This window comes from Anabrus simplex, chromosome 11, assembly GCF_040414725.1.
Source record: "Anabrus simplex isolate iqAnaSimp1 chromosome 11, ASM4041472v1, whole genome shotgun sequence".
Classification (NCBI taxonomy): domain Eukaryota; kingdom Metazoa; phylum Arthropoda; class Insecta; order Orthoptera; family Tettigoniidae; genus Anabrus; species Anabrus simplex.
This window is the reverse complement of record NC_090275.1, coordinates 125,198,550-125,225,872: the sequence shown is the minus strand read 5'-3', so window position 1 is coordinate 125,225,872 and position 27,323 is coordinate 125,198,550. Positions and strand designations below refer to the sequence as shown.

Below are 27,323 nucleotides of genomic sequence, written 5' to 3'. Positions count from 1 at the left end.
TCATACCCGAGTTCAGTAAGATCGCAAGACCTCTATATGAATTCCTGAAGAACAATGTCCCTTATGTATGGACAGATGAACAGGAGACGGCTTTCAACATCTTGAAACAAAAGTTGACGAAAAAGCCCATATTACAATATCCAGACTTCGAAAAGCCATTCATCCTAACTACAAATGCAAGTGATGAAGCTCTCGGAGCCGTTTTATCACAGGGAAAATTAGGGAAAGATTTACCAGTGGCGTATGTGAGTAGAACTCTAAATAAGGCAGAGAAAAACTACTCAGTTACAGAGAAAGAATTACTTGCAATTGTATGGGGAGCGAAGTACTTTAGACCGTACCTATTCGGGCGACATTTCACAGTAGTGACAGATCATAAGCCACTGAAGTGGGTACTCAATGTCGAAGATCCGTCATCCAGGTTAATAAAGTTCAGGCTAAAGTTAGCTGAATATGATTTCACAGTAGTATACAAGATGGGTAAAACAAATAAGAATGCCGATGCATTAAGCAGAATTCCCGTTGTGCCTGAAAAAGTGGTACAAGTCATGAATTCAGAGGGAATCATATCCCAAGGAACTGCTGAGACAGGTGAAACCGAAAGAGTAAAAAATGAGTGATCTCGTGGACGCGGAAGCAGAGAGGTCAGGAGGGAAGGTACGAACCAAAGACTCTAACTCCGAGGACGCAAAAGCAGAGGAGAATGAGTCCAAGGAAGAAGAAGAATCACCTGTTAATGAGTGTAAAGATTTGACTGAGGAAGAAAAGTTAGCAATACTACGTGATGCCCATATGTCCCTTGTAGGTGGACATCAGGGGATCACAAGAACATTAGCGCGAATAAAATACGTCGTTCAGTGGCCAAACATGAAGAAGGATGTGGAAGCCTTTATACGCTCCTGTCCTTCATGTCAGAGAAATAAAATTACAGGTCCGGAAATTAGAGCACCCTTAGTATTAACAGATACTCCAAATACTGTTTTCGAAAAGATACCATTGGACGTCGTAGGCCCCCTACCAGTTACCGAAAGACACCATAAGTTCATACTTACTTGCCAGGACCAATTGTTCAAGTATTTAGTTGCAGTACCAATGGTTAATCAGGAAGCTGATACTGTGGCGAAGGCATTGGTAATGAACATTATTAGTGTATTTTGACTGACATGGGGAGTAATTTCATGAGTCAAACTTTTAAAAGGCTGTGCAAAACTTTTACGAATTCAAAAGGTACATACACGTGCATTTCGGCCACAAAGTAATGGTAGTATAGAGAGAGCACACACAGAGTGCTCACCGAGTATTTGCGTCACTATATTTGCAAGGATCAGAACGATTGGGATGAATATTTACCCACAGCCACATTCCTGTACAATACCTCAAAACACAGTAATACAGGATTTACGCCCTATGAATTAATAATCAGATCAAAAATTGGATGTATGGCTTTTCAGGCGTTTGCTCTATTAACCAGCATTTCGTCTTAGGTCTGACACTAGACTCGTCAGAGAAAGGCGAATGTTCCGGGAGTCCTCCAAAGGAAACCCGAGACATCCTATAATGAGTATCAAAATGTAGTCGAACCATGAGATTGCTCGAAAAACACTAATACAGAATAAAGAGAAAGAAAAAGAGAGATATGACAAACGACAGCACGACCTAACCTTACAGGTAAGAGATAAAGTATTGTTAAGGGATGAAACCCTGAGACGGGGTAGGTCCCGAAAGCTAGAACCTCCGTTTAGAGGCCCCTATGAGATACTGTTGTTGCTTGATGATGATGCTTGTTGTTTAAAGGGGCCTAACAGCGAAGGTCATCGGCCCCCCTATGAGATAGAGCAAATTGATGGCATGAACTGTCTTCTAAAAAACTAACAGAAAGGGAAAATTAATGAAGGTGCATAGGAACAGATTCAAATTGTATATTTGAGCGTGAGAAAGGATTGGCTTCATTTCGGCCGCGATGGTCTTGCGCTCTTCACCATCCCAACGGCTTTTTAGAACTATCGATAGTTGCTGGTGTGGTTAGTAGAAATACCGTGCCAAACTGCGTGCAAAATTTTTGAAGAGAAATTAGAAATTTAACCTGGGGATATTGAAGCCAAGGAATTTTGGTACGGGAATATCAGTGCGTATATATCCTTAGTACCCGTCACGAAAAGACTGTGAGATAACGAGGCCACAGTCTAGATATCAACCTCGCAAAAGGACAACAGCGCTGGAAAAGCTGAGTCCTGCACTTAATAAATAAGTGCCCCTGTATTTGAAGGCGACACGAATTAATAACAAACCCCTACATACATAGTGATTGTAATGTAGAATGTTGATGTAATGAAAGACCTGAATCAGTAGAATAAGATAAACTAACACAAGAATATTACACTTACAAAAGTATAGCAACTTTTTGTTTCCTTTACAGGTCATACGACAAATGATATGGAGAATCCCAGAACGAAAATAGTCTATACTCTAGCTTTAATATGCATATTAAATTTTATGGGAGAGGCGTTAGATTTTCAGATTATGCCTTACGAGAAAACACCAGGTGTTTATTTTAAGAATCAAGGGGAAATGCAATTATATTCCATAGAGTGGAAATTAATCACTTATGTAAATTTGAGTAAATTAAATGATGTGTACGTTGTTATACAGAAAAATATGCAAAAGATCCAAACATTATGCTATCAATTACAGCAAGAATTAAATCACACTTGTCGACACGAAATACAGCTAGAAGCAAGCCGATTGCAAAAGATTCAAGAATTAAAAGAAACTATAAAGCAATTTACTAAAGAAAAGGGTAAACGCAAAAAGAGAGGAACTTTCAATTTTATAGGAACGATATCTAAAACATTATTTGGCACATTAGAAGAAAACGACTCCGAATACCATCAAAATAAAATTTCAGAGTTAGAGAAAGAGCAGATGTCAATGATCAAAATCACGAAGGAACAGTTAACCGTTGTTAAGTCAACTCTACAATCGGTCAATAGCACTTTATATGATGTAACAGCTAATGAGTTATGCTTGAATAAAAACTTAGAACAAACAGAAGAATTTCTTATAAATGAAAGGGGTCAGTTAAAACAAGTATTTACACAAATGGATATAGAAATTGCAGTCAATAGGCAGCTGTTCGAAATTGAGGATCTGATATCACAGTTGTATGATCAACATAAGGTAATAGCATCAGGGATAATGTATGCACAATTAGGAATTATACATGTGCAAAAAATTTTAAGCCCCACAGAAATTATAAGAGCCTATAGAAAATCTAGGGATCAATTTCCACACAGTATGACCTTACCATTTGAGCTGGGAACGACTCAAGAACATTTAATCTATAAGATTGTAAATGTAAATGCATTTATTAATAAGAATATGCTAGCATATGTAATAATGATGCCTCTTAGTGACAAAAAGACTTATAAATTGTATGAAGTACTTCCTTTCCCAATACCAGTACAAAAAAACATAGGAGAGTTTGTACACATTAGAGCAGAGAAAGATTTTATTGTAATTGACGCTGAAAAGCAATTGTATGCATACTTAACTGATAAGCAAATAAGAAAATGTAAAGAAATTAATGAGGAATGTAGGGTATGCAAATCAGACTTTCCACTAAAGATAATACAGGTAGACAAAGACTGTATAGTTACTCTATTAAAAGGGATAAATACTGTACGTAAAAACCGTGCAAAAGATGTCACTCACATTGAACAATTAACATGGTTGTTCATTAAAGAAAATAAATATGTGTATCTAGCACCAGAACCAACAAAAATAACTGTAGTGTGTAAGGACACCACTGAGGTGACTTTAAATAATTCAGGGATAATTACATTTTATGAATATTGTACAGTAAAATACGATCCACAGGAAAGATAAATACCACTGACAGGAAAGATTTAATACCAGATGTCTTGTTAGAATATGATTGTTGTATACATTTGAACAGTGATTTAAAATTAGGAGATGTAATAAATTTAAATGAAGCCCCCTTGCACAGTTTGTTAACACATGTTGAGGACTTTAAACATGCAGGCAAGAAGGTAGAGGAAGTCGAGAACTAAATTATTGATAAAGAAAAGGAAATGTATACAAATCACATGTATTCCAATTTTAACGTCTATAAAATAATCGTATGGACTATTGTAGCCATACTTGCCATATTAATGTGTTGTAAATGTTGTAATCCATGTCTTGTTAGCATATGTAAAAAGAAATATTGGGATTCAGCTACTGGGTGTTGTATGAAAATTTGCGTCAAGCAAAAGATAATTAATGCAAGTCGAGTAAAGGCAAAGTCATCAGATGATGACATAGTAATGCATTTTGAGAGACCTAGAGTAATTGGCACTAGGCCTAGTATTCATAACCTAGAATCAGAGTCAGGTATTTCAGAGATAGAGGAGGATAAAGAAAAAGTACAAACATCCTGTATCCAGAGTATCAAAGACAAAGCCAGAGTATAAAAGTCAGAGTATAAAAAAAGTCAAAGAGAAGGGACTGACAGAAGTGATCGCAACGTGGGTCGCGATACACTTTTTTACCTGGGCGGGGAGGTGTCGCAAGCACCGATTCGCAACACGTCCTTCCGTGGGAAATTATGGGGCGAGCGCATCGAACAAGATTCTATCCATGACCTCCCAGTCAGAAATCTCTAATACTCATGAGTAGTTTAAGTGTAATATATAAAAGGAAGATACAGCAAGAAACAGTGGAAGTGAATGAGTAAGTGTAATAGAATATCAGTGCAGTGAATAAGTGCAGAATTGCAATTATAATTAAAAGCATTTCTTAAAGCTAGTCTCAGCTTGGAACATTTCAGTGAGCTGAGAATGAGGCAAACTGGTGCAATCAGAATATTGGTCAGAGAAACAAGTAAACAGACTACAAGGTCATAGTTAGGAAAAGCAAACCTGTTGTTGATCACATAGCAAGGTGCCCTGTAAAAATAAGAACGCACGCTGTGGTGCAATAATTCTTTCTAGAAAGAATCTCTGGAAGGTCACCAGTCACATGTACATCCATGAGACGGGTGGGACCACACTTGATGTAACCAATAGGAAACTAACAGATCAGGGATGTAAGGGAACATAGTAGTAGAGGATGACTTGTTCCAGAAGCTCAGAGAAATGATAAAGGGGAGTGACAAGGAAGCCTCTTGGTCATTCTGGTCATTCTGTCGGTAGTAATCCTGGTGTCATTCAGGCAGTTATTCTATTAACATTGGAAAGGAACGTTCTCTTGGGAAGGGACGGACACTAGATCACTTGGCAGAGAAGAGACTCCGTAGAATAAAGTCAGTGAAGATAGCAGTATATGAAGTTAGTCAGATTAGGCAGTAGTTGAGCCTGCCATCAGTTAGTAAAGACAGCAGTATAAGAAGTTATTCAAATTAGGCAGCAATTAAGACTGTCAAGTAGTAGAACTGGTTAGCAGTGTCCCACAGGGTAAAGTACAGAGACAATACATAGAGAACTCACTGAGTGTTCGAAGGAGACTGTAGCTTCAGTTAGTATTCACCACAGAGTTCTGTGTTCGAGTCCTGAAACCGTCAGGGAAGATTCATAGGAACATCACAACGAGGATTCAAGAGAGAAGCAAGAAATAAGCTTTATAACCCGAGATAAGTATCAACTAGTTAAGAAACATAAAGACTGAAGAGAATTTATAAATGTTGTAAAGTGCATCATCGAAGTGTGTGTATTTTCCAAGGAAGTCAGAGACTGATAAACTGGTTATTTAAAAGTAATATTGAGAAGAGAATAATTACAAGTGTGATGTAATATTATTGGAAGGGTTATTGATAGTTTGTTTAAATAAATTAGACTAAGAATGTAATGGTGTCAGAAGGTGTCTAATATAAAGGTCAATCTGATATTCAAACCCAAGTCCTCAGCCTGTCCTGTTCATAGAATACGACATGTCTGCCTTAGTGATAATGAGTTGATTCTCTTTAATTTTCTTCTTAAGTTCAATGATGTTTGTCCTTTTGGGAAAATCTGCTTAAGTTTTATTGAAACTGGGAGAGGTGAACATTTTATTAAGATGTCTGTTAACATCCAGTCTTAGCTCATCTTGTGAATCCTTCGGCATTTTATTAATAGCGACCTCTGTTTCAATAACTAGTTTTGAAGCGATACTAGTAGTGTTAACATTCGGCCAATTATGTTTCAGGCCTTTGGAAAGTATTGTACTTTCTTTCTCATTTATCACTATGTTAGATAAATTGACAAGTGGAGGGTGAAACTGAGAAAAAAGATTCTCAGATGTACTGGAATTATTAGTCTTTTTTGAGAAATTATTAAGTAATTTCGATTTGTTCAAGAGCGCTTCATATTTATTCTCTAAGGTCGTCTGATAACACATTAAAAAGCCTATTGTAAACCTGGTCTTGGAAAATGTTCCATTGAGCATTTGTAAGTTTATGAGTGACCTCGAGCTGAGTCTCATACAAAAGGTTATTTAAAAAAGCCTTTTTCTTATAAAGAAATTTTAGTTCGTTCTGTAACCATAACTTATTAGTTTTCGATTGAACGTTTTCTTGGTGAGGAAGGACGCGTTGTTTGTTAGCGCCTTTAAGAAAGTTATGGGTTAAACTATATGTAATACATCCTTTAATACAATCTATGGGCCAATTGCAGAAACAGTATTTAGACAATGTCTACGGTTAAACAATGCCTAAGTATGGCTGCCGCATTGCAGAGACGTTATTTATCACTTAGCTACTGTCTAAAACCGATGTTCAACCGTTCATCTTTAAACATTGCCGAGAGCACTGTTTAACCTCAAATAAGAGGAGTGAATCACAATCAGAGGTTATGTACCATGAAACATGTCATTTGTATTATCATGTTGAGACGATTCGGGGAAGAAAGATTAATCCGACGGCCTCTCTGTGGGTCACCCGCTGCTAAATTGCAGCAATTTGTTTGACATGTACGGGAAGATTTTAAAATAAGGTTTCGCTTTTCGAGAGACAAAGGGACAGTCCGGTAACTGTCAACTTGAATACAATTCTTGGTAACCGATATATTTTATTATATACATGGGGTAATTTCCATGGAATTATAGATCACTTCGACTACATACATATCAGAATTATGTGTCCCGATCGTCAGAAGGCTGTCACATACATCAACCGGGAGGGATTCACTTATATTTACTGCCAAGTAAACACACAGAATAGTGAAAACTAAAAAGTAGGCTGAATGGGTTATATATATACATAGTAATCCTGTAAGTTTTCAGCAACTATCAGATAGGAAAAGGCAAATGGTGGTGATTATTGTTGAAAGAGAACTGGGGAAGAAGAGCCGTGGCCATAATAATAGCCCTAGTATTTGCCTGGTGTAAAAATAGGGAAACTATGGAAAACAATTGTCAGGGCTGTCGATGATGCATTTCGAACCTACGATGTCCAGAATGCAAGCTACATCTATATGGCCCGTAAAACACACTCTGTTACACATTACTATTGCTTATTTTCTCTTCGTCGAAGCTATCGTATTTATAAGTAGATTACACTCACTGTAACAACGCTATAATCAAAACTACACTTCCCCATACGGTGGAGTGTCGCTTTAGTATCGATAATATTATGATGAGATTTAATTTCCACCGAAAGCGATACTCTTATCTATGGGCACATCATGCTCATGCTTAGCCATATTTGTGTAATGTGTAGGAAGACAAACAGCTGACTGGCGTTCGGCGTGCGCACCAACTAATTTCATTGGTTGCGACAAGCAAAGAGTTGCATGAAAGATACTTCTGTCTCCATTTTCAAACCAATATTGAAACTTTAAGCGATGTCTAGTTAAACATCGACTGGACATTGTTTATGCAATGGAAGATCGTGCTCGATTTAGGCGTTGTTTAGGTAGACACTGTCTCGTCATCGTTTCTGAGGTCGGCTCTATATCTTTGCCCAATTTTTAAACCCATACACTGTTGGGCTTTAGATTTTGCCTGGAGGGCCGAATCATTTAAAATTTGAAACTTTTTCTTTGGTCCGTATTGAAAGCGCAATTGATCTACTTTTTTTCAATACAAAGTATGTTGTTAATACAATCACAACATTTTTATTTAGAACCGGTTTCAATGTCTTTGGACACTATCATAAGAAAAATTAGGTCATATGAACAAAGATATACAAGTATTATAATACATATTATAGAGCCTTAATACTAAATAACATTAATTGGATGAAATAAAAAGTGACGGTGCTTAAAAGTCATTCTTACAATATTTACAAGTTATGAACTTGTTGGTCAAATTTAAAATCAAAGTGAAAATATCAACTCTCATGTCCAGAGTATCTTATCACTAACTAGTTGTTCTTGGCCTGACCATCTCATTTTACTTATGTCTAGAATATCCAGGTTGAATTCATATAGTACTTGTGTCAACTTATAAAGTTCAGCCACGGTTCGAATGTTCCATGTTTCAATTCGTGTGATTGTTTAGCACTCAACGTCAGACTCTGTTGAAGGTGGAACAATATCAATATGCCAGTTATCTTGATATAAACCAAATTTTTGGCTTCTTCCTGCTGTGTGCATAGCAGTATAAGTTTTTACGGGGTAGAGGTGCTAATCCTAAGTCCAACTCTACTCATTTAGTCGGACTTGGCAACGAGAACTCCAAGAGTGATATAATATTTAAACACAAAACTATTTAAAACTTATATTATGTTAAAATGTACATAACTGAGCCAAATAAAGATAAAGATGGGTACTGAAGGTTTGGAAGATAACACATCTCCATATTTACAAATTATTTACAAATTAATTAGTTTGCTAGTGGCTACACACCTGCCAACCACCTAAGGCAATCATACGAGAGACACATCAGTAGGTTCGATGTCAGCAATGGATTCCAGTAATTAATAAATACTGTACTTAACCCGTGTGGCAACCGCAGGTGGGTATGTGGGTGTAGTAACAGCAACACATTTCAGCTTTAACACACAAAACATTGGAAAACATTCCATAAAGCACAGAAAACCAAAAATTATGAATAGCAAAGTTCAGAGATAAAGTTGAGATCTTGAAATATGGGAGTTGAAAGATTTTGGTATATATAAACTAGAATTGCCAGAACTGCTTAACCTATCATAAGGTATTCCAAACTGTCATATTCTCTACTATCAATAAGAAACTACATAGTTCTTTCTTGCGATGATAAGAGATCTCACCTACTAGCAACCATTATATCATTTTTTCAAAATCATGTACAATTTTAGGATCGAAGATCCGAAAAGGACTATTTTGTAAAAACAACTTAGGCCCCATACATTACAGAGATGGTTTTCTGGTCCATTAATAAACCAGCATTATGTGGAGATGAAAAATTAATTTATGAAAATAAAATGAATTAACCCAACAAGTGCTACGCCTGCCTATTGATGGGCTGAGACGGCCGATCCAGCACTGCTGTGCATGTGTATAGACAGTGCATGAGAACTTCCAACGTTTTTTTTAGTTTCCCGGTTCCTTCTCGAGTATGAACATTAAAATGAGAATAAGAATAAAATAAGAATGTGACATGTTTCGCTTAACTGTCGTAAGCATCATCAGCCAAAATGAATCTTAGCCTAACTTTAGGAACGCCTGTTCTAATGTTTATATCCTAAATATAAGAAAACATAAGTATTGGAAAGGTGGTGTTCACTATTATTATTTTAATGTTCATAATCTGATGAACATTTTTTCAAAATGGCGCCCGGTAATGACGACGTTGTGTTTTATTCTCCGAGTAAATTAACCGTAAAATGTGACGAAAAGTGCGGAAAATGTTGAAGATTAGTGAAAAATGGAATGTTGTGCGATTCATGTGATCGATGGTGGCATTATAAGTGCGGAAATTGCCCTAGAGACGTAAAAACTAATGAAAATATTGACTGGATTTGTGAGCAGTGTGTTCGGAATGTTGTTGTTGGGGACGGCGTTGACGAAGCACCGAAAACAGTCGATGAGGAATATAAAAGTGCATTAGAAATTATAAACATTCTAAAAAAGGACAATGAGACTCTTTAAAGTTGAAAATCAAGAATTAAAAGAAAGACTGCGATCGCTAGAATTTGAGACTGACCATTCTTCGAGTGATATACTGGTACAAGTAACAAACTCGAGCACGTGGTGTCAAGTAGTTCGTGGATGGCCGGCTAAGAAGAAATCTACAACTGAATTTCCGGAAATAAACATCAGAAATAGGTTTTCTGCCCTAAATAATTTAATTCTGGAAGAAAGTGATTGCGCGTGTGAAACCAAATCATCGCGATCTGTTGCCACTGCCGTGCCGAGTTTAAAATTTAGGCCTAGAATTCAGATTCAAGACCCAGTTAGGCCTAAATCAGCGAAGGTAGCTGTGTTTGGTGATAGCCAAGGAAGGGGAATTGCGGGAGTGATTAACGACGAGAATATAGCAGCAACCGGAGAAATATATCCAGGAGCTTCTATCAGCAGTGTTGTGGAAAACGTAGAAGCAGCAACTAGGAACTTCGGGAGCGGCGATGCAGTGCTTATCATCGGTGGGATAAACGACGTAGCTCACGACGACGCCAAGAATGTAAGATCACAACTTAAACATACACTAGGGAAGCTGACCCACACTAACGTTTTTGTAGTGAACGTGCCCCACAGGCATGATTTGAGTAGAGACTCGTGTGTGAACATTGAAGTGGACAAGGTCAATACAGATATTGTTAAAATTTGTAAACATTTTCGGAATACTCAGGTTATTGAATGCAGCAGTTTTGAGTGATACTGTTATACAAAACATGGCCTCCATCTAAACAATTCAGGTAAACGAAAGATAGCAAATATTGTTCTAGATTTTATTAATCTTAAGATATGTACTGTAAAGCAGGCAACTCCCATGAGTTATAATACTGACCAGGAAAACTAGTAGAAAGAGCCAGTTGTACTTCAAGCTGGCTCAGTCAACTAGAAAAAGAAACTCAGGATAGTAAGGAATTTCAAGTTACCCAATTGCAACAGTCAAGTTTTAGGGAGGAAGGGGGTCTGAGATTGCTCTTGGTAAACTGTCAAAGTGTAGTAAATAAACAATTAAAATTCGGTACATTGATGGAATCTTATGAGACTGATGTGGTGATAGGAGTGGAATCATGGTTGAAAGAAGGGGTGGGTAATAGAGAAGTATTTCCAGAAGTGTACACAGTCTATTGTAGAGACCGAGGAGATAAAAAGGGAGGGGGTGTGTTGTTTATTCTGGTGAAGGAAACTTACTGTTCACATGAATGGTTTACCGATGAAAGTGATGAAATATTAGGGATAAAATTAGTTTGTGATAATATGAAGGAGGTGGGAATTATAGGAACATACAGGCCTGGAAGAGAGGAAAGAGACATGGAAATCTTTGAGAAAATAATAGATTATACTCGTAAAAACAATAATAATGATATGGTAATAATTGGGGGAGATCTAAATTTGCCTGAAGTTGTATGGAATGGAGCTGCAAGTGAAGCCCATGAACAGAAACTGGCAAATAAGTTAATTTGGGAGGGAGGATTTACACAAGTAGTACAAAAACCGACTCGTCTCAATAACTTACTAGATGTATTCTTGGTTAAACCATGGGAAATTGTTGATAAAACTGAGGTAATTGAAGGAATAGGAGACCATAAGGCTGTAATAATGGATGTAGGACTCGTACCAAAAAGGCTTAATAAGAGGGTTACACAAGACAAGAAACTGTACAGAAAAACTAAAGTTGATGAATTTGGGACTTACCTTAAATCACAATTCAGTTGTTGGATAAGTGAAGGGAGTAACGTGGATACACTTTGGGCTAAATTTAAAGGAATCATTTGGGAAGGAGAGAAGAGATTTGTACCTGTTAAGAAGGGTAAAATGACCTCAGACCCTGTTTATTATACAAGGGAAATAAGAAAATTAAAAAGAAAATGTAGAATAGTAAACAGGAAAATCAAAGAGGGTAGGGAGAGTAGAGAAAGTAGAAAACAGCTAATGAGGGAACTGAATAGAGTGAAAAAGGAAGCAAAAGAGAATTATATGAATGGCATACTTCAAGAGGGTAATGACCACAAAGGGAAATGGAAAAAGCTGTATTCATATATCAGGAATCAAAAAGGAAAAGGAATCCAAATTCCTACAATGGTGGGAGAAGCGGGTGAACACTATTTAACAGACGTTAAGAAAGCAAACCTATTTAGTAGGGAATTTAGAGATTCAGTAGATGATTGTCAAGAGTTGGAAAGCGAAACAGAAGATAGAGAGGGAGAGACACAGAGGGAAACAAGAAGCTTCTCGTTCACAAATGAAGATATTTTCAGAGAAATCCAACTGCTTCAGCAAGGAAAAGCAGCAGGAAGTGATCAAATTACTGGGGAGGTGATAAAGACAATGGGGTGGTACATAGTGCCTTATTTAAAATTTCTCTTTGTCTATGTCATAAATAATAGTGTAATACCAAAGGAATGGAAGGAATCTATAATAATACCAATTTATAAAGGAAAGGGTGATAAAAGGAAACCAGAGAACTACAGACCAATCAGCCTGACCAGTATAGTTTGTAAAATACTGGAGAGTTTAATATCAAAGTACATCAGAGGGATATGTGATGATAAAAATTGGTTCATGAGGAGCCAGTATGGATTTAGAAAGAAATTTTCTTGTGAGGCACAACTGGTGGGATTTCAGCAGGACATATCAGATCAGTTGGATTCAGGAGGTCAGTTAGATTGCATAGCCACAGATCTTTCCAAAGCCTTTGATAGAGTGGAACATGGAATATTATTAAAGAAATTGGAGGGAATAGGATTGGACGTAAGGGTTACACGTTGGATAAAAACATTTCTAAATTCAAGGGTTCAAAAAGTCAAAGTAGGAAATTATGTATCTCAGGAAGAGAAAGTTTGGAAGGGAATTGCACAGGGTAGTATAATCGGTCCGTTACTTTTCTTAATATACGCAAATGATTTAGGGAACAATATAACATCAAAAATAAGATTGTATGCAGATGACATAATTGTTTACAGGGAAATAAACAACATTGAGGATTGTTCAGAATTACAAAGGGACCTTGAAAGTATCCAACAATGGGTTGAAGAAAATAATATGAAGGTTAATGGAGGCAAATCAACTGTTACAACTTTTACAAACAGGAGCTTTAAAACTGAATTTGAATATACTTTGGATGAGGTAGTTATCCCAAAAGATGGCAAGTGCAAATACTTAGGTGTGAGATTTGAAAGTAATTTGCACTGGAAGGGTCATATTGATGACATTGTTGGGAAAGCATACAGATCGTTACATGTCATAATGAGGCTACTTAAAGGATGCAACAAAGAATTAAAAGAAAAAAGTTACTTGAGTATGGTTCGTCCATTATTGGAATATGCAAACAGTGTTTGGGATCCTCACCAAGAATACCTAATAAAAGAAATAGATAGTGTGCAGAGGAAAGCAGCAAGATTTGTAACAGGGGATTTCAGGAGAAAGAGTAGTGTATCAGAAATGTTAAAGGAACTTGGGTGGGAAACTTTAAGTAAGAGAAGGGAGAAAACTAGACTTATAGGATTATATAGAGCCTATACAGGAGAAGAAGCATGGGGATATATCCGTGAGAGGCTTCAGTTGGAAAATAATTATATCGGCAGGACTGACCACAAATATAAAATTAGAAGGAATTTTAGCAGAAGCGATTGGCATAAATTTTCATTCATTGGGAAGGGCGTGAAGGAGTGGAACAGTTTACCAGGGGTAGTGTTTGATCCTTTTCCAAAATCTGTACAGATATTCAAGAAGAGAATAAACAGCAACAGAGAAAATAAATGAAGTGTTAGAGGGCATTCGACCAGTGCAGGTTATTGTAAATAAAAAAATGTATGTGAATAAATTAATTCCATCCCCTGGTCTAAGGAGTTTGGACAGCCAAAGTACGGGACTGCCTGTAGGGGTAAAGTACAGTGGGGACTTCGAGGGCCCTGGGACTGTTACGGTAGCTGTGAAGGCCCTTCAGGAACTCTGAAAAGTGGTGGCAAAAGGGGCTCTGGTTAAGACGCAGCAGGTCGTTATGCTACTTAGGATCCAGAACGGGTAAAAAAAAAAAAAAAAAGTAAATAAATAAATGCAATGTAAATATTCATCTTATACCACTCGTATAGTATCATTTGAAGTAATTCCACATACTGTATATCAGTTGACTATATTTGTAAGTAGTACAGGAGATATTATAAGTAGAATTTTGTAAACAATATAAATTTATTAAGGATGAGCTGTGTGTTTAATAGAAAACATTGTTAGCATAAATTGTATAATATTGTATTATAGGAAAATTTTCTTCTCTTGTTAATTTAATATTTAGTGCTTGACAATAATGTATTTTAGTGTACCATTTGCCACCGAGGTAGACACCTCATTTGCAAATAAAGAGATTTTGATTTGATTTGATGTCCAATACGGTCCCTCTCAATGTCTGGCATGTTGTACCATCTATTGGGTATTATGTAGAACTAATTGATCATGGCTTATAGCTTCAGGAATAACTTACGGAGCCTTTTTTAGATGTCTGTGGAGCTTATCTGTGATATAAAGAAGCATGGCAGAACAACAAGCTAGTTGCTTGGGTTCAAAGAAACTTTCAGTTATTAACCAAAGCGGAAAGTGATGATAAAGATGATGATTTTAATGAATTGTTAAGCGATTTTGAAAGTGAGAGTGCTGAGCAGAGCTTCCTTTCTAAACGAAACAGTGAGTTCAAAAGCTATTTCATCACTATTTTAGTGGCGGATGGATGATTTTTCTGCACCAGACTTTCACGTAACTGACAGACAACTCCAAGATCATTGATTGTTTTAAAACCTTTCTGCCACTGAAGGTGGTGCAGCTGGTTGTATCACAAACAACTGGTGGAAAACATTCCAGGTTTAGAAAGTATTTCAAAATATCAACTATTAGTTGCTTACAGATTTTAGGAAATAATTTTGTTTAGGGGTCTTTACTTTGTATAAAGAAGATGTACTCATGGGTACAATAAGTTTAATTTTGTTTTCTCTCAAAATAATACTGAACACAAGTGTAGGATTTTCCGTTTCCATTTAGATTATAAAGAACCAACATTTATAAACATTTTTAGCTAATCACCCCACTGGTAAGTTAAAAATTGAAAAAACTCATCAGTGAGGTACCAAACATTCAACTGGTAACTCAGCACTTAAAAAGTTAAATAAATAGTCACGTTTGTGAATAAAATTCATGATTACGGTTATACCCCACCATTGTCCGGTCCCAAGTCTGGAATGGGAAAGGAGGAGGGTTAGGTGGCTTGGCAACCAGCTGTAAAAACGGCTGACGCCGAGTGTCAAGCGGCGGTAAATAAATCGACCCCACATAGCGGCGAACGGCTTCAGGAGGATGAGCCCCTTTGGGTGGGGTGATGGTCCCCTCAGTGTAGGAAATGACACTGGAACCCATCATCTGTGTCTTTGGCCCAACGGCAAAACGGACGGAGGAACCTCGCTTTTGTGCTTCTCATCGGTCGTGGAGGCGAATGAGGTCATGCCAGACGGACTGGCTGTGAAGGCGCAACTCAATCGTATTTTGAGTCTGCGGCAGTCCGTTGCAGTCATGGTACTAGAACCTGCATGTCGCATTTCATTTGTGCCGCAAGGTATAGTTCCGAGATCATAGGGTGTGGGTCACTTCCTTGCAAGCTGCAATCCACCTTAAAACAAAATCCTGTTTGTGGCACTTTTTTCTGCTATCACTCCCTTCAACTCAAGTCTAACGGCAATGGGGGTAAGAATGGTGGAGACAGGTTTTCGGGTGAAACACGAAGCCTCTAGTTCGGACCTGCACGTTGGCAGTAGATGTGTGATGGTCGTCTTTCTGAGACCCCATGACTACTCAGGAATTCGGTCCTGCATCTGTGTGTGCGCAGGCCTATTTAGGATCACCACTGCCCATCCCAAATGGGGAAGGCCCGAGAAAATGAGGGCTAAACATCGATAGTCACACTCTCAGCCAGCTGGGAGGCCGCACCTAGCAGGTCACCCCTTATCCGGTCGAAAAACGAAGATTACCAAAACACTGATTATACGAACCTGGAATGTTCGAACCCTACTTGATTTGAAAGACAATAACAGACCTGAGAGAAGAACAGCGCTTGTCACCCATGAGCTTCGACACTTATCAAGTTACCTTTTGATCAAATGTAATTATCGTGATTATTTCGACTCATCAAAATTGAACTGGAAGTATTTTATGCTGCAAGCTCATAATTGCACGGTCTGCCACTGTAGCGCTAGCATTCAGTAGGCATGCCGTCGAGATTGTACTGCCACCTAGCAGCAACCACGGAACTGAATTCAACCTTTTCTCCATGCACGAACGACAATGGGCAACGGTTGTTGTTTTTTGAGAGAGTGATACAGGGCGGAGCTACTTCTGCGATTGCTGGTGGATTTTTTTATTTGTATTAAGTGAAGAAAGAAGAAAAGATGAGGATTTTATTTGATCCTGGGTGATCATGTCGTCGAGGGGCGATGTCCTTATCGCCATTCCATTTCTTTTTCTACTACCTTTAAAATAATCTGTAAGTAAACATCCAGTTCTTGTTTACCCAGGAGATCAAACGATGTGAGGAGCAAATCGGATAATTCTAGGTTACCGAGTGGATTACATAAATTTGTCTGGCTTAATTGAACTGTTTAAATCTATAATATTCTACTATCCAAATCATCTTAGTGCACAAGAAATTTAATTCAGCCTATACCGGTAATAGACTGTAATGTTCGTCATTTTTAATTGTGAATTAACTACCAATTTGTTGGGGCTTTTATGTTACTAATTGTAGAGTAATGGTTCGTGTTAAATTTTTTAAATCAGAATCTCCTCATCGGGGAAGTGATTATGAGCCGAAATTTGTTTCTTATGGCTAATTCTGCTGTGAATTTATCCTTTCTGGGGGGGTAGCCATTTTGTTGGGGTTCATCATGTGACCCGGTCGCCATGGCAGCACTATTTACATGTGTGTGGGCATTGCCCATATTATTTTGACATTTGCCATCTCTGTTCTTTGTTATGTGATGACAGCTGACGTGCGCTACGGACAGATTGTTGGATTTTGCTCTTGGGAATAGTTGTGATCCTGTTATGCATCCCCATTTCTCCGTATGCTTGGCGGTTGTAAACTATTAATATTTAATTCTAGATTATATTTTGACTTGGCGACTAATTGTAACTGTTGGTCACTTTTATGTTTGAATTTCCCTTTTCCTAAAGTTTGTTCTTGTAGATCTTGTGATCTGTGGATTTCACATGCTACTGCTCGCGTCCTACAGTTGAAGTGGATCTTAAGAAACATTTTTCACTCTCGAAAATGGTATTGTGTGAAAACCCGGTTTTGGGTTAAGTGTTCAATTAAGAACGCTGTTCTTTCGTTCATTTCTCTAAGGTTGTTTTTCCTAGTTTATCCTCACTGAGGATTTCCCAAGGAACTGGTTTGTGAGCTCAGATTGTATTTCCTTTTCATTTTCGTTCCCTGATTTTAATTTTAATGAACTTGAAAGTTCTATGATTAATTTTATTCCTTTTTAATTTTTGCCTAACTGAATTTTAACTTGATCTTTCTATCACAATTAATTAATTAATTTTCTGTCATTAAAGTTATGTGTAACTTGAACATGAATTATTATTTTAGTCAGTAAGTATTATTTCTCGTCTAATCTGCTCGACCTCTGTAAGCCTAGCTTTTTCCATGGCTTGCTACGATCTTCTCTTGGGAAAATCTTGGTAAGTGCTTTACTTAATCTGATTTCCCTGATCGTGCAACTACCGTTGTGTAATACCTCTCTTGTAAGTTCGCGATAGAGTTCAGCTCAGGCTACACAATCTTCTGGAAGGAAAAAGATGAGGGCGAACACCACATTCATGGTGTGGAATTCGCTGTGAAGACCACATTGGTGAATGATTATCAGTTAACTCCAACCGCAGTCAGTGAAAGAATTATGACTCTCCGAATCCCACTCTCTGGTGCCAAATCTATGACACTCATCTCTGCATATGCTCCCACCTTGGATGCTGATGTAGAAGCTAGACCAATTCTACAACCTGCTGAGCACTACCATCACCAAAGTACCACCAAGAGACAAACTCTTATTACTTGGCGATTTCAACGCCAGAGTTGGTAAAGATTAACAATTATGGGGCAATGTGATAGGAAAACACGGACTTGGCAACTGTAATGCCAATGGTCTACTGATCCTTGGTTTATGTGCTGAACATGAACTCTTCATTACTAATACTCAGTTCCGCCTGCCTAATCGCTACAAGACCCCTTGGATGCATCCTCGCTCAAAGCACTGGCACATCCTTGATTACCGTATATCATTACAAGGCAATGTGATAAAAAAGATGTCTTTGTTACAAGGACCGCAAGAAACGTAGATGACTGCTGGACAGATCATAAGTTCCTTTTTTGCCGGTTGAGAATCTCAATCTGTCGCAAACCAAAAAGATCCATCCACAACCCAGAAAGAAATTCGATACTTCTAAACTTCAAATTGAATCCATTGCTAAAGATTACAGAAATGCAATCTCAAACAAACTGGCTACGATACTTCTAAACTTCAAATTGAATCCACTGCTACAGATTACAGAAATGTAATCTCAAACAAACTGGCTAGCCATCTAGTCAGCAGTGATAGTACAAATCAGGAATGGGCAACGCTTCAAAAGGTCATCACTGAGTCAGCTGAGGAAACAATTGGTTATGTGAGGAAAAAAAGATATGACTGGTTTGAAGAAAACAATGAAGAAATTAAACGTATGATCAATGCCGAAGGGGAAGCCACCTATCCTATCTTCAAGATCCGTCTTCCAATGTGAAGAAATCACATTTCTTGGAATTGAAAGGAAAATGGCAGGTACAAATTAGGGAAATTATGAATAACTGGTGGCAACAAAAAGCCGAAGAACTGCAAAGACCATCTGATGCCTGTGACCTGCAAAACTTCTATGCTGGCATTAAGGAGATATATGGTCCAATTTGATCTTCATCGGGGTCATTGAAGACTGCTGACAACTCCATCATTTTAAGTGATAATGGAGAAATTTCAGAGGAAGGAACATTTCTCTTCACTTCTAAATCGTGTCTCCAATGTTGCTGAGGACTTTCTTTGTAATGTTCCTCAGCAGCCTCAACAACCATGGAGAGTAGTTCCACCTACATAGAGAGACTTCACCAAAGCACTCAATCAACTAAAACCAAGAAAGGCTCCTGGTCCTGATAACATCCCACTGGAACTGATACAAAATGGAGGCATAACCTTGAAGACTAGACTTTCACACTCATCCTCTTTTGATTTGGGAAACTCGAGTAGTACCTGACGACCATCATCACTATCTTCAAGAAAGGCGATCGTAGTGTATGTGGGAACTACCGTGATATATCGCTTTTGTCAATAGCAGGTAAAATTCTTGCAAGAATTCTATTAAACCGGCTCAGAGTTATCTCAGAGAGGATTTCGACTGAGTCTCAATGTGGTTTCCGAGCCAGAGGCACAACAGATATGATCTTCTGTGCTAGACAACTTCAGGAAAAATGCAAAGAACAGCAGCAGCCTCTGTATTTAGTTTTCTATGATCTGAAAAAAGCCTTTGATTCAGTACCAAGATCTGCCATGTGGAAAGTATTGAGATATTTTGGATGTCTTGAACGTTATGCGGAATTGGTTCAAACTCTTCATGATGGCGTGTCTGGACAGGTTCTTCATGGTAACTCAGTATCAGATTCGTTCCCAATCACTGATGGATTGAAACAAGGCTGCATGAAATCATCTGGAAGCAACTTAGGCATGGAGATTAAATTTCATTTTGATGGAGGCCTTTTCAATCTGGCAAGACTTCACTCACAAAGTCGTACTCTGGTTACTCGGGTATACCGATGACACCGCACCTCCTGCTCTAACACCTGTAGAACTACAACAGTCAGTCAACCACTTTAAAACTGCATGTGAACGCTTTGGTCTTGCCATTAATGCACAAAAATAACAAAACAAAGGTACTTGTACAACCTGCCCCAGGATTAACTCTTCCTGGGTTCAGTATTTCCATCTTAGACACAACACTGGAACAGGTTCTCATATCTTGGAAGCATCTTGTCTAAACGGTGTACCTGTGAACAAGACGTTGATGCAACATTCGCACGGTTAGTGCACAGAGTCTTCATGAATAACGACCTAAAACTGCATACCAAACTCGTGGTGTACACGCTGCTGTATGGCTGTGAAACTTGGACACTCAAAAAACTTGAGCGCTTCCACCAACAGAAAATGAGATTCATCTTGGGAGGACTATGTGACCAACACGGCAGTTCTCGACAAAGCGCAGCTATCTAGCATCGAGCCAACAATCATCGCTCATCAACTGAGATGGTTAGGCCATGTTCACCGCATGGGTGATACCAGGCTTTCCCGCCAAATTCTTTATGGTGAACTTTGCTCTGGCAGTAGACCTCATGGAGCCCCTCTTAAGCGTTTTAAGGACCAGCTGAAACACATCATGAAGACAACTGGTATAGATATACAGACACGGGAAGAATGTGCTCTAGACCGCTCACTGTGGTGGAACACTACATCCACCGCTGTCAACTTGTTTGAAAGAAAACACCGCAGACATCAAGAGGCCAAGCGACAAGCAAGAAAACTCCGTCAATTACAACCCTGCCCTCCTCCATCCATTCAATGCGATTTGTGTGGGCGTATGTTTTAAGCCATGATTGGTCTGTTTAGTCTTCGTAAACACATCCATAAACTGAGTTGAACTGGTCAATGTACGCAGGAAGTAGTTATATATACTCGGATCAAGTTACAGCTGACGACATAGGGGAGCAAATAGCAGCTGAGAAGAAATAGTTTAGGGGAAACTGATAAATTGCATGTTCAGGAAGACAGATTCTCTCTAGTGAAGTAAAACTCACCTGTTTACCATAGAAGTGGGCATCTCCCAGGAATGATCCTCTTGTCCCAGTGAAAGAAAACATGGGCAGTGGCACTGGGATTGGTACATTGACACCGACCTGGAACACATAGAAATGAGACAAAATAGGTAACAGAAGAGCTATGGGATGCTCCTAAGAACTTTCTTACACAATGAAATGACTGCGGCACAAAGAGACTCAGTTAGGGGCCCTGTGGTCGCCAGCCACTCTCTTAACGACAGACAGGCATTGCTTCTACTTACTGGAGCGTGACTTATCACCTTTCCTCTTTCTCATCCAGCCCCCCTTCTTTGACTTGTTTTCTGCTGGGCTCAGTAGCTCAGACGGTTGAGGCGCTGGCCTTCTGACCCCAACTTGACAGGTTCGATCCTAACTCAGTCTGGTGGTATTTGAAGGTGCTCAAATATGTCAGCCTCATGTCGGTAGATTTACTGGCACGAAAAGAACTCCAGTGGGACTAATTTCTGGCACCTCGGCATCTCCAAAAATCACAAAAGTAGTTAGTGGGATGGAAAGCAAATAACATTATTATTATTATTATTATTATTATTATTATTATTATTATTATTATTATTATTATTATTATTATTACTACTTGTTTTCTTCCTCACCTGACCCGATTTGGTTGGTGAAGCTTAAGAAGTCTTTCATTTATATGCCCTTTGTGATTCTTCTCTTTGTTTTGTAGGTCTTTAAAGGGTTACTACACGATGATCACCTCATTGCTCATTTCCACGTTCTTTACAAGAAAAAACAATTCAGATCCTTTGCCTGAACAACTTCACTGTCAAAGGTTTCATGGACTCTTGTGTAGACTCTATTTCATGCAGTATAAATAACTCGCTATCAGATGCGGTACTCAAAATAAGATCACAAATTTCATCATGCTACAGTTTACAGTTTATATTAGTCTGCCTGGAGTCAAGACTATGGTCTCATGGTAAAAAGAAGTTCTCCATCAAAATGTTGGCTAGCAGGGCAGAAGAGGTACACAATTTGTAACGTCTAGATTGCATGCCAAAAGTGTGTCCATATGGAGCAAGGGCATGTGCTGCTATTGATGGCAATTCATCTAGGGGATGGGGACGTTAAGCCTTTAGTGTTAATGGACAGGGGTGAAACACTGGGTTTCACCCTCTTCCTACCTCATTATCATGCCCAGCCATGAAGGTCACGCACGGTCGTCACCCGCACCAGGTCTCTCAGGAAGCCACTCGTGCCACTGACTGGGTCGACTGTGCTTGATGGGATACAGCATCTCTTTCTCAAACATTTGAAGTATTTCCTGAAGATGCCTGTGAGAGTGGTGCACTCTGACTAAGAGACAAAAGGTCAGATAGTGAGGAGTCTGGCACAACAAGCTTGGTGGGGCTTAGAACAAGTACATATGACAATACAGAGTTTCTTCTCGTCTCTTACCGTTTTCATTCTTTTGAGTCTCTCTTCCCCTTGTGTTTATTGTTTGTGTGTTTTCCGAGTTCCCTTGGAAGTAAAACAGTGTTAATGAAAACATTTCTAAACATAGTTAATAATGTGGTAATAAGTACAACTAGGCAACCATGCTATATATCATTCTAATCAGATTGAAAATATGGAAGGGATCAGAGACTTCAAAAAATGAAGGTATCGGCCTAAGAAAGACAAGTGCCACAAAGGGCATGCAAATGAGAGACTCCGTAGGCCTCCAATGCTCTAATACCGTCACGGCAGAAAAGAACGAGAATTGACTAAGGAAGGTCGGATAGAATAGATGAAAGTGAGGAGCCTGATACAAATAAGTGGAAGCAATGCCGGGACTCGGCTATGGGCCCTGTGGTCGCCAACCCATGGAACCAAGTTGAGAGCCCCTTTAAGTCGCCTCTTACGACGGGAAGGGGATACCATGGGTGTTATTCTAACACCCTCACCCACAGAGGGAAAATAGATCCAACATGTGGCAGAGAAGAATATTGGTAAGGTGTTTGGAATTAAGTTTCGAGAGGACACTTATGTCAGAACTTTCAATTCATGATGCAGCAGGCTTTCAAAATTTTCTCAAGAATGCCCCCACATGAACTTCAGTTCTTGTTGACAGTAATAGGGGCCTGAAATTGCAAGAAATTATAAAGGTTATCGGAAAGCTGGCTCCACTAATGACAGGCAACTTGGACATTTCACTTTCTAGAGTAACAAAACCAGCAGTATCAGTTAGTTTATACACCAATCTCAAGGAACTGGTAAACCTAGTTAGGATACCACAGTAAATACATTCAGTGAGCAGTGAAGCTGGAAATGAAACTACATTAGAACACAGCTAAGAAAATATCATATGTATATTTGAACTTTTGCTTGCGATTTGATGGTCAATTTAGAAGAAATAAGAAAGCATCGTATTCTGCACTACAAATTTCTGTGTTCTAACTGCTTCCTTGTGCACGTGCAAACTGAAATGTTAATGAAGACACGAAAAGTTAATGAAAAGTTTCATTCACAAAAGATAAAGATATTTTATTTATCAACATGCTTGAAAAGTTAACAAACATGCTATTTTATTTATTAACAATAAAAAAGTTCAAAAACATTGTTGGTTAACAGTGTTTTTAACAAAGTTAATGAAAATATCTTGGTGTGGACGCGCCTTAACCCTTGAGGTTCCCTGTTGCGCAGCTCTCCCACCTAGCTTGAAGGTTAGATTTCTCATAAATTTCTGAGAAAATGGTGTATTCCTCAGTACAGCGTGAATTCATCTCTTTTGTTTTATAAGTGTTACCTCGCAAGATGGTTTGGGGGAAGCCCCAGGTTCAACTCGTAGCCACTCCAGGAATTTTCCCCTGGATCTCAGGGCTCATTCAAGATTGACTCAGACTAAGTGATTACAACTGAGGAGCTATCTGACTGTGACGTAGTGGCCTCGGTCAAGAAAGCCAAGAGTAAGAGCCGAGAGGATACGTAACGCTGACCGTACGACATCTCGAGCAGAGCAGCGGTTGCTTGGTAGGCCAAGGCCCCTTGGGGCTGTTGCACCATTGGACGTGCAGATGATACAAGTGGAAATATAATTGGACTCGAAAAAGGTTAAAAGTAGAAAAAAGTCAATACTGTAACTAAAACTTTATGACAAACATTTTCAAAGTAAGAGATTTGCTACAAGATGAAAGTCTTAATGCTGGAGAGGACTTTTCCAGAGGCTAGATGACGAGGAGTCTTTTATGCTGAGGGCTGCAGGATCAAGTCCCAACACTGTTCATTACCAATTAAGTGTCAGTGCCAGTGTCAACGGAAAACCTACAAGATTGCCACTTCACAACTTTTGTTACAGTCAGAAATTATAATATTTGTGCCAGGTTTCTTCAACTAAGTGTTAAATTTTGCTCAGCAAATGTTAACTACTAACAATTATTGTTAATTTAACATTTCAATTAAAAGTCCCCTGTTTCACAAACACATGAATTCTGAACACCTTTGGCCATCTGGCAGCGCTCGGAGCGGTATACTGGAATTGTATTTTGTCACACATTGTTGACAAGTATGGTTAGTGGACGTAAACATGTGCAGTAGAGCGTTATAGATTTCATTTCAAAATATGCGAGTGTGCTTCAAAAATAAAGGAACGTATCACAGCATTCAATATATTCTTATCTAAGGCTCCTACAACTGCTGGAAAAAATGACGTCAATGCTACAATAGGAGCAAAAACTATTTTCACAATTCTATCTGTGGGTACTCTGCCTACAATTACATGAAAGCAAGAATTATAAGCAACTGTCGCACTGTATGTGGGTAAAATGAGTAGCATTGTGCTAGTTTATTATAAACTAAATAATAATTTAGGAGATAATGAAATATTAAAAAAACTACAGGAAATGATATAAAAAACATATGCATGAGGCTAAAATTGCTGCAAATGACACGTATATCCAAAGTGCGAACAATAAATGCAAAGCTGCATGGTCTGTCAAAAGAAGTGCTAGTCAAACTTAAAATAACAAAAGTGTGATTCCTCTAGAACCTGATCAGTTAATAGGTATTTTATCAATACACAAGAAAGCACATATGATCAGGATAATAGCATTTCATCAGATGGCGATGCAAGTAAACATAATTTAGACTGGTTGCACAACTTTGATCTTCCCTCAAATGTATTGAATAATGATTTTAGGTGGGTGGAAGTAAATCTGCAAACAGTCAGAAGTACAGTATTGTCACAAATTTGAATTCGTCTAGTATTCAAGACATTTATGGTCACTCCAACAATACAATCAAAGCAGTTATTGACATTTTTAATAAATTTAATGCTTAGACAAGGTGATTTTCCTGAGTGTTTAAAGATGTCTTTTTTTTTTTTGCTAGGGGCTTTACGTCGCACCGACACAGATAGGTCTTATGGCGACGATGGGATAGGAAAGGCCTAGGAGTTGGAAGGAAGCGGCCGTGGCCTTAATTAAGGTACAGCCCCAGCATTTGCCTGGTGTGAAAATGGGAAACCACGGAAAACCATTAAAGATGTCTAAAGTGATACCTATCATTAAAAAGGGGGATAGAATGTGCCCATCAAATTACTGCCCTATAACAATAGTACCCATTCTGAGCAAAATTATTGAATCCTGTATATTTACACAACTCAAGTACTTTTTCAAAAATAATTTGCTGTACAACAAACAGTTTGGATTTAGAAAGGATCATTCAACGATAAAAGCAGTTGAATGTGTCATCAAAGACATATTGAATAATTTTGAGAATAAAACACAGTCACAGGTGCTACATTAATTGACCTGACAAAAGCTTTTGATTGTGTCTCGCATGAAATCTTAATTCATAAGCTCAGTTATTATGGAGTAAGGGGTCATAAACTTAAATTAATGGCATCCTATCTTCATCAAAGGAAACAGATGGTGTTAATAAGTAATAAAAATCTGGTATGGAAACGGTTAAAGCAGGTGTCCCACAAGGGTCTGTTTTGGGACCTTTCCTGATTTTGGTTTATATCAACGACCTAACATGTAATGTTCCCTGCACACCAGTTCTATATGCTGATGATACAACTTTACAACATAGTAATATTGATATGACAACACTACAAAATGAAGGCAACACATCTGTTTAAATTGCTGAAAACTGATTTCATCACAATAAATTAACTATTAATGTCACTAAAACAGAAAATATCCTATTTACCTTGAATCACACTGTAAACAATGGCTGCCAAAATTCTGTTAAATTATTAGGCCTACATGTAGATACAAGACTTACCTGGGAAACACATACATCAGAACTCTGTAAGATAGCCAGGGTGTGGTATCTGTTGCGGAAACTGAAAACCTGCATCGGTCGGGATATGCTACTTGCATCCTATCATGCTTCCTTTCACCCTCATATACTGTATGGGATCAGGTTATGGGGCAATTGTCCTACATCAAATGATGACAGTTCCCTGTTTATATATTCTTACAAATATTATGCATGTGAAAGAGAATCTTTCCGAATTTAAAGAAAGATCTACAGTTCACATGCACGACACAAGATACAAGAATGATCTGGATACTCCTCACTCCAGGATTAGTAAAAGCACAAACAGAGACTGTTATCAACAGCTTAAGATGTACAATAAACTTCCACTACCAATTTGAACATTAGACAATAGTGCATTTAACAGGCTAAAGTCACTATTTTTAAGGAAAAAGGCATTTTATAATGTATAAGAGTATCTAGAATGTGGTATTTCAAAAACTGACCTGATTTAGATAGCTAAAATAATTTTTCTAATGACTCAGTCATTATTGCTGAGATATTGTCAATAGATTATTTTTATTAATACTGACAATACCTAATGTACTTGATGGTGCAAGCAATAAACTCTAACCTATTTTAAATTTCTTCTAGTACCTTTTTCATTATGGCTTTGGTAATTAGGTATCTTTATGCTTAGAATATCAGAGGCGTATGGTGCCAAAGTATGCTATTTTAGTTTTTTCTTGCAACATATAGTATGAAGTGTACTCTTTCATGGTTAAGTGTGGTTCTAGCATGCCGTTCGACCGTACGCACTGCAGCTCAATCTCGAGAATAACACAAGCATATGAGCCAACCTGCTGCCCAACTGGTGGCCATGATCGTTTAGGCGCTGAAGTTTAAACGGTCTGACACCGAGGTTAGCCGGTTCGAGTCCCGTTGGTCGAAAAAATTTTCACCATCAGAATGTTGGCTGGCAGGGCAGGGGAGGTGGTGGTATACAATTTCTAATTACTAGATTGTGTACCAAAAGCCTGGTTTAAATTCCAAACCTCTCCATAGTGCTCATATTGAGTGAGGGCATATGACGCTGTTGATGGTGATTCGTCCGTCGGATGGGGACG

General features: G+C 38.3%; 1 protein-coding gene across 1 annotated transcript in view; it reads right to left on the bottom strand.

Annotated features, from left to right (window-relative positions):
• Nucleotides 1-27,323, bottom strand: part of LOC136883505 (probable methylmalonate-semialdehyde/malonate-semialdehyde dehydrogenase [acylating], mitochondrial) — a 459,660-nt gene that overhangs the window by 116,198 nt on the left and 316,139 nt on the right. The window contains exon 9 of the mRNA XM_067155852.2: nt 20,971-21,069. Within this exon, the coding sequence (XP_067011953.2) occupies nt 20,971-21,069 (99 nt within the window). The remainder of the gene's footprint in view (nt 1-20,970; nt 21,070-27,323) is intronic.